Here is an 8520-nt window from a genome sequence, read left to right as displayed (position 1 = left end):
ATAATAGATAATATATGATTTCAAATAGTTGTAGACACATACAATACATGATAATAACCATAATACATGTAAACACAGTTCTCTTATTAGCACTAGCTATTGATCTTCCTGGTTTTTTTTTTTTTCATTGAACACAAAATATCGTTTTATTTTTGCTAGCTAGGAGTAATATTTAGCTTGAAACCTTAACGCAATAATCGATCAAACGTATGGAGCTGTTGCTACGACAAGTAAAGGCAATTTCTTATGAACAGTGATCCCAGTAGTCTCACTCATATCCAAATCCTCCCCTTTTTGGCCATCAGGCAACACGAAATCAAACTTGTGCACCAATTTAGCCAACGCAAGCTCATTAACGCTCATCGCAAACTGAATCCCAGGGCATTTCCTCCTGCCAGCACCAAATGGGGTCAACTCAAAATGAACCCCTTTATAATCAACACAACTGTTCAAAAACCTTTCGGGCTGGAACTCATCCGGGTTGACCCATATACACGGGTCTCTCCCAACAGCCCACGCGTTGATCAAGACTTGTGTCCCGGCTGCAATATCATAACCCATTACCTTAACATCTTGGGTCGATTCACGAGGGACAAGTAATGGTAGTGGTGTATGCATTCGGAACGTTTCCTTGACAACGGCCTTTAAATAGTGCATTTGTTCTAGGTCTTCATCAGTGATCCTCGGCTTTCCTTTGGCTACTTGGCGCACCTCGTTTTGTAGTCTTTTCAGTGTTTGTGGGTTACGTAGTAACTCACTGAGTTCCCACTCTAGCGTCGCGTAAGTTGAATCAGTTCCCCCAGTGAACACATCCTATATATACATAACATTCAATAATCAAACAAATACAAATATGACATTAGTTAATAAAAGTTTACCCAGTTTATTACCAAGATAAGAGCCTTAACAGTATCTCTGTCAAGAGCGAAATTAGCATCCTTTTCGTTCTGTATTTCAAGTAGAATGTCCACAAAATCTTTGTCTTCATCATTGTCGCTGCTAGACGTTTGTTTATTCTTGTCGACGTGCTCTTTAATCACGCCTTCAAGAAATGTATCAAATTCGGCAGCAATTTTCACTGCCCTAGCATCATATCCGTTTAAACGATCCACCCACGAGAGCCAGGGGATATAATCCCCAACACTAAAAACACCAAGCAACTCCACAAAGTGAGCAAATAGCTCTTTAAATTTCTTGTCTTCGTGTTTCCGGCCCAATGCAGCTCTACAAATGACACCATTTGTTAGTAAAATAATCAACTCACTTAAATTAATGACAGAAGAAGATGAGCGGCTGAGATTTTTGATCCTTTCGATAAGGAGATCTGTTTCTTCTTCTCTCATTCGACGAAAGGATTGAACTCTTTTTTGGCTTAGTAGTTGGAGGACAGCAATGCTTTTGATCTGTCTCCAATACTCTCCATAATCGGCAAATGCAATGTCCCTTGCATTATAAGATAGTATGCTTGGGACGCTTGATTTGGCGCGATTGGCAAATAATAAGTCATTGGTTTTCATGATTTCTCGAGATGCGTCAGCAGAAGAGACTACGACAACAGGCACACGGCCGAAATGAAGGAGCATGAGAGGGCCATGTTTCTTGGCTAAAGCTTGGAGAGAACGGTGTGGACTTGAGCCTAGTTGGTGCAAGTTTCCGATTATTGGAAGCTTTGTTGGAGAAGGTGGTAGGTTTTTTATGATTTTTGAAGGAAAGAAATACCATTTTGATAGGATGGCAATCACCAAAGTGAGTAAAGGAAGCAGAAGAGATGATAAGAGATCTTGAAAGATGAACAACATTGTTATTTGTTAGTTAGTTAACTTTGGATGGAGTTATGGATTAGAAGGTTGAAGCACAAGATGAATATATATAGCATCTCCAACAATAAGTCAACCTATTTTTTCTTCATGTCACATACCCTTTGCCATGAGCATCTCTTCACTACCCTTGACTATATATATCTATTTTTTTTTATTTTAGAATTAATTAAACACAATAATTAATTAAAAAAACATACATTTATAGAATAAATACATTGTAGAAATGAAATAAACATTACATTTACTAAAAATACATTACATTAGATAAACATATTATATTAATAACAAGAAAGAATTATTACACTATAAAAAAAAAAAAAAAATTCCCATTAACGTTAACTGTAGTTCAATTCGTTAGGTGGTTCCAAATCTGTTCGTTTAGAGTTTTTAGCATCGCGTAATTTCTAGTCCATAAATATTTGTATTTCAACCTGTTCATTCCACAAACATTGCAGGTGATTAGCATGGATCAGCCAATGAGCCAAATGCTAGAGAAGATCTTATGAAATAAAACTTGAGTTTACGTCTTCCAAAAGAACTGGTTTATGTTAAAAAAATGCCCTTTCCTTTGAAATGGGAGTATTATTTTTACTAGGGCTAAGTGCGTCGGAATTCAGTTAACTAATCCTGAAAAGTTATTGTGTGCACGAACTCTAAGTCGGCTTTATTGTATTCAGGAAACTTGTTCATGAGTCTCATAGTAAACAAAAGTTACCGGGTAAGAAGTTAGCCGGTCACTACTTTCACGTTGACCCGTTGACTGTTTACATTCCACAAACATTGCAGGTGATTAGCATGGTGATTAGCATGGATCAGCCAATGCCTATTGGATGCATATATATTTCCTTTTCCAAGTTATATACTTAATTAAGGGGGTATTTGGTTGAGTGGAATGAAAAGGGGAGAAAAGGAATGAAAATTCTTTTCTAGTTTGGTTGCACTAGAGAATGGAAAGGAAAAGAGGGAAGTGTGAATGGTTTTTTTTTTTTTTTATATATTTTTTTATGAAGTTTTTGTATTATTTATATATATTTCTTAAAGTATAAAACTATTAAGTTATGTATATTTTTTTGATTTTTTTTGATTAATTTTGTTTATTTTTTTTTATTTCTCTTATGTTCATTCTCTATAATTATTACCAAACAACTTAATATATTCTTTTTCCATATGCTCATTCTCTTTCTTATTATTTTCATTCTCTCCATTCGTTATTATTCTATCCTACCAAACACCTACTTATATATATGCTAAAAATATGAGTGACTATTCTTTCTATTTCTATATCTTTTAAGCATAAATGGTAAGTAAATCACTCGACATGCGAGGTCATACTAAACTTCGGATAACATACTTTAATCACTCGCCTCGACAAGATGTACTTTTAAAATTGAGTCAACGAGATTAAAAGTACTAATTAAGTAGTTTGTTTACCTAATATACGAGGTCGAATGATTAAACACGCGACCATTATTATACAATGAGAAATCATTAGGGGTTTCATATATTAAAATGTACAAATCACTATAAAGAAAAGACCCACGAATCTTGGTATTGGACTCTTGGTAATAAGTGTATTAGTGTAATGAACTGATGATCCAATACATACAAGGTTAGTAGGTTACAAACTTGCAACTTACAAGTTCAAATATTATCATAATACCTTTTAGAAAAATTATTAGAAAATAAAAAAATTTATAAATATTGTGAGAATTAAGTACGGTCATATTTTAGGGGGATCAAAATTTTCTTTTTTAATCATAACTTATAGTCATTTATTGAAAAATAATTCTAATATTTTCTATTATGGGTTTAATCATTAGATGACTATTTCTCATGTACATAGTTGTCCATTAAACTGGATTATTGATATGTATCAATCAACAATTGATAAACCATGTACAAAGTTAAAAAGTATATGGGTAATACATATCAATAATCTAGTTTAATAGGCAACCATGTACATGAAAGAAAGTACATTGATCATCCGGTGATTAAACCTTCTACTATTGAAGAGTTGCAAGAATTTTCCATCTACATCTAGGCTTGGACGTGGATCTGGATTCAAGTCCTAGACGCACATCTAGTGATACAGATACAACTTTTGCATCATTTAGATGGTTCCGATTCTGAATGTGTTGTGGATATGAAGCATCTACCTTTTAGGTTACAGGAGATAAGTCGAACTTACTCTTTCACACACATGTAAGAAGTCTGGCACTCTGGTACTGAAAGCAAATTTATGCAGTCAGGTAACAAAAAACAGAATGCAAACTCAAAAAAGTAAGGGCATAAAGTGAATAACAACCATCAGTTGCTTTAAAACTTAAACTGCTCAAATTGCCTCAAAATCTAAAACCAACGTTGAAATATTCAAAGGTATTGCAAGAGCCCAAAGCAGTTCCAAAAGGCTATGCATTTGTTAAATTTGATATCAGCAGTCAAATCATGTGTCTACAACTCTACGTGACATTTTCTGGTTCACATGGTGACAAAAATCTATAACTATACCGCGTGCATATGTTTCCTGCAATTTGCCACTATGTTATGTTATGTGCTAATTTGAACCTTCTATTCCAGTATGTATGTTTCGATATATACAAACATATATGGAAGATTACCATAGTGTCCTGATGATTCTGCAACTGAAGATATATCAATCCCGACTTTGGTGAAGCAGAATCGGCCATGTGATGAAATTTACATTACTTTTCATGTTTGATCGAGCACAAAGAATGCATCCAAAAACCAAAATCATGAAACTGCATAGTGTTTAGTTTACTAATCCTCGCATCAAAGTGGTAATTCCATTGTCATCAACAACAAACTGATCTGTGAGCTTTAGAGCTGGCAACAACCACTCTGCCAAATATGAATCCCGATCATTAAGCTTTCTTTTGTCGTCGGCAGCTCTAACAAGAATCCTGTGAGTAACAAAAGACTGCCAGATTGATGGCATATACTCACGATATAAAGGGATTGAAACCCGGCTAGAATATGAGCTTTTGACTTGACTTGTAACTGTTTTTGTAGCTACAACAAGCAGGGGATGTAGCATCAAAAGTTTCTTTATCTCTTGAACAACGGCTTCAGTAACACTTTGAAGACAGATATTTTTCCTACTGGTGTTCCCTTGAGGGAGAGATGAGAAGACACGATCAATCCAATAAAATGCGCCTATGTTGTCAATCATAAGAACACGAACACCACTGGCACTACCATCCATGCTTCTATCTTTCTCGAGTTTGTAATGCAATACCTTTAAACAAGCAAGAAACTCAAAGCTATCATAGCAACGTGTGTAAGAAAACCTTTTCATGCACTCTGTAAATAAGTTCAATTCCTCAATTTCGTATTCACCATCCTTCTGATTATTTGTAACTTTATGCAATCTAATGGCTTTCGTTATCTGTAGTTTCAGAGACTGCGAAAGGCGAAAGATGTCAAGTCGACAATCTAAGTCCAAGAACAACACAGAAAGTCCCATGCCTCCATATTCCACTCCATTTCGGTTCTTGGGTAGAATACAAGTAACAGCCATTTGCAGCAAGATCTCGCTTTTGGCAGAAGGAGATGGCCCTAAAATCTCAACGATGTTATTGACACCAAGAGGTACCCTATTAAGGGGGGAAGGCAACATCAGCAATGGTCGATCTTTAAGAGCCCTGCCCAGCATTTCTTTTGCGCTCTCATCTCCACTTATCCATCCTTTAGCCATATTTACAGTGACCGGGTCAAACTAAGGGACAGATTAACCCTGACAATAAAATAAGTAATACAGTTACTAATGAATCACCACACTTTCACCATCAGCATATATCTATCATTTTCCAACAAAAAGATAATACTACGACCATTAAAGTGAACATTTTGGAAGAAAGAATGTAACACTGTCACGAATATATAAAAATGTCACGATATATTTTAGTTTGTCCAATAAACTGATTACAAATGAACCACTTGTCCACTTAAGTGATCAAATCTATATCTTCTAATAAAAGCTTCTAGTTTTTTGAGGCGGGCAGTCTTCTGTACTTTATATCTGGTAGTTAACATAAGAATCAACCATTTCTCGAAAGTGAGCAATCTTAATGGTAAAAAAACTGAAACAACCAATCTCTTAAATTGAAATCTTTAAATAGCTTTAAACTGTTTTCTGATTTTTCATTCATAAATTTTTCAGCAAGTCTCGGATCATGCATATTGACGTTCAAGATATATGACTATTGTCATCAAGTTGCTTTCATATCACACTCCGCAGCAATATATCAGTCAAGTTTACATTCTATAAACTGGGTCAACTATCTACTGCATAAACACCTATGTACCAAACTAATAATCAGTTCAGGTCGAAAATTGATCCAATCACTTGACAAAAAAATCACACTTTACAAAAAAAAAATCCCATATTCTCACCAGTTAAACAACAAGAATCATAAATCAATTTCAAACTTGAGATAAATCGCTTTCAAAATTTTGTATACCGAGATCTGATAGTCTGATACAATAATAAAACTAAACTTCAAATCAATATTTACATATCCTAAACTACAGTTCAGCTTCTAAGTCTTAAAGGCAATTTAAAGTTTGTATTTAGTTAACCTTAAGGTTCGATATATGCAAGAAAGGCGGTAAATGTATAATCTGATTTGCGGCTTCAGCTAGGTTTAAGAGAGACCTATAAGTTCTTGGCTTAAGTCCAAAATGCGATAAGTATGCAACATGCTTTTAACCTTCGGAAAGCTACTAAAAACTCCAAAAAAAAAACAAGGTTGGATAAGTGGTTAACACCCTTGCCTCTAAAGACAGTCAGAGGTCAAGGGTTCTATCCTCATGCCTTGCAAGGCTGGAGATCCTTTTCTATCTTAGATAGAACCTAGAAGCAGTCTCTCTACACCGTCGTGGTATGGGTAATGCACCGTCGTGATAAGGGTAATGATGCAGTTTCACACGCAATCAAATGGCTCAAGAACATTAGATGATCAAATAACTGAAAACCATCATGGTTTCTTGACAAAAGTCAATTTTCTTATAAACTCAAATAATCAACTGAATTTTACAATAACCAGAATCCCTATTTATACTAATCTTAAATCCATTAAACTAGTTAACAAATCAATTAGTAATTATCCTAATAATTAAAAAGATAACTTATAAAAATAAGAGATTATTTATTTAAATAGAAGATACTGCGGGTTGGGTCGGGTCACGGGTCCCTGCATCAAGTAAGCTGTACCCTCCCCAATACACCGTCGAGGTATTGAGACCTAAAACCCGTAAAAGACGGCATTGGGTGCTTACTTACTTACTCACTTACTACAAAGGGAAAATAGTTACAAAATTACAAATTTCAGTTTCCAAAAAAATTAGTTAATGGATGCAGCCCTAATATGTAATATCTAATTGAAGGTTCAAACCCAGGTCTCTTTATAGAATTAAAATTCTTAGCACCTTTTTTTTTTTTAGTTTTCCTCATAATCATTCCTGAAAAAAGTGTCACATTTCAATAACATGTCTAAAATTACATAGTCAAATATATACTTTACAAACCCTGTACTTATAAATTGTACAAAAAAGAATAAAATAAAGAATATATAAAAGGGAAGAAAGAAATGAACGAACCTGTTGCAGAAATTACTGTTTGATTAGTGATTCCTATTTGGTTTTCATTTTTATGCAACACGGTCAATAAACTTTTTTTAACCCAATTTCTTTCTGGAACCCTAATTAAATTTGCAGGAAAATTTGAAAAAAAGAAAATGGGCCGTGTCTAGGAAATGTACTTTTTTCTTTTTTGAACGTCGTGTTAGTGGATAATAATAGGCCCATGCCCCATAGTCCATTATGGGACCAACTTCTATTTTAAATCCTTTAGAAATTAAGTATGGTTAATAGCCCAATCCTTTAGAAAATAATTACGTATATACCATTTAAATTTTAAAAAATTACCTTGTACCAAAATTGGAGTGGGGGCAGCTAACCCCGCTGCCCCCATTGTAGATCCGTCCTTGCAAATGAGGGCTTTGATTTGGAGAAATCTAAGTTCAAGTCTTAGAGTGGAAGATTTTTTGTTAATATGTCGTTGTGCCTTTAGGCGGACTACTAGAGGATTTTTCTCCTACTATGTATTGAATGAACTGATCTTTAGCATGGAACCGGTTAAGACAACATGATCTACACTCTCCATTATGATATTCGGTTGACACTAAAAAAAACACTAAGTGATCTATAAATCGTATTAATATTCCTTTCTTTTTTATTATATACATTTTCACCATGATTATTTCTTTTCATTTACAAGAGATGAAATATATATCACTTCCTATGCTCGTTCCAGATATCATATGAATGTATGATCGATATTCCAAAAAGGAACTTCAATACTGACCAATTAATGTTTGGGCTATTGGGATGGACCCAAAACAATGGGATGAACCTGAAAAGTTTCGGCCTGAGAGGTTTTTGGGTTCAAGTATTGATTTCAAGAAGCGTGGAACTGGGGGAATGATTTTGGGTTGATACCCTTTGAAGTTTTTAAGAGTGTCGGGAGTCGTGGCAAGCAATTGTAATAAATGAGTTTCAGGTTACAAGTACTATATATATATGCAATACGATTTACCTTTTGCATCACATAACAATATTAGGTATGCACTTACTGCAAAGTTGTCTTAAGATTAGCTAAAGGTGGCAAACTGGGATGGTT

The 8520-nt window shown here is 34.6% G+C and overlaps 2 protein-coding genes across 4 annotated transcripts; both read right to left on the bottom strand.

Moving 5' to 3' along the window:
• Positions 1-201: 201 nt before the first annotated feature.
• LOC122608807 (3-beta-hydroxylase-like) lies at positions 202-1799 on the bottom strand. The gene is made up of 2 exons (XM_043781889.1): positions 891-1799; positions 202-813 (listed from the first exon to the last, which is right to left on the bottom strand). Exons 1-2 carry the CDS (start codon positions 1797-1799, stop codon positions 202-204), a joined length of 1521 nt encoding a protein of 506 aa, XP_043637824.1.
• Positions 1800-3722: 1923 nt separating this feature from the next.
• Positions 3723-7505, bottom strand: LOC122608252 (DNA repair protein XRCC2 homolog). Of its 3 annotated transcripts, none has more exons than XR_006325193.1 (3): positions 7440-7505; positions 4439-5574; positions 3723-4045 (listed from the first exon to the last, which is right to left on the bottom strand). XR_006325193.1 is itself a non-coding variant. In XM_043781339.1 (2 exons), exon 2 carries the CDS (start codon positions 5533-5535, stop codon positions 4591-4593), a length of 945 nt encoding a protein of 314 aa, XP_043637274.1. In that variant the 5' UTR covers positions 5536-5574; positions 7440-7505; the 3' UTR covers positions 4080-4590. The 3 variants fall into 3 exon arrangements, 1 of the variants encoding a protein (XP_043637274.1); XR_006325192.1 differs by lacking the exon at positions 3723-4045 and adding an exon at positions 4078-4344; XM_043781339.1 differs by lacking the exon at positions 3723-4045 and having other exon boundaries at positions 4080-5574.
• Positions 7506-8520: the final 1015 nt, after the last annotated feature.

This window comes from Erigeron canadensis, chromosome 7, assembly GCF_010389155.1.
Source record: "Erigeron canadensis isolate Cc75 chromosome 7, C_canadensis_v1, whole genome shotgun sequence".
Taxonomy (NCBI): domain Eukaryota; kingdom Viridiplantae; phylum Streptophyta; class Magnoliopsida; order Asterales; family Asteraceae; genus Erigeron; species Erigeron canadensis.
The sequence above is the reverse complement of the archived record's forward strand: the minus strand, read 5'-3'. Positions and strand labels throughout refer to the sequence as shown.

What these genes read in the sequence shown, in the direction of transcription:
- LOC122608807 (XM_043781889.1), bottom strand. Translation starts at nt 1,799, where the DNA reads ATGTTGTTCATCTTTCAAGATCTCTTATCATCTCTTCTGCTTCCTTTA. An exon ending in CTGTTAAGGCTCTTATCTTG is followed by an intron (nt 814 to 890) that starts GTAATAAACTGG and finishes ATGTATATATAG; the next exon opens with GATGTGTTCACTGGGGGAAC.
- LOC122608252 (XM_043781339.1), bottom strand. Translation starts at nt 5,535, where the DNA reads ATGGCTAAAGGATGGATAAGTGGAGATGAGAGCGCAAAAGAAATGCTG.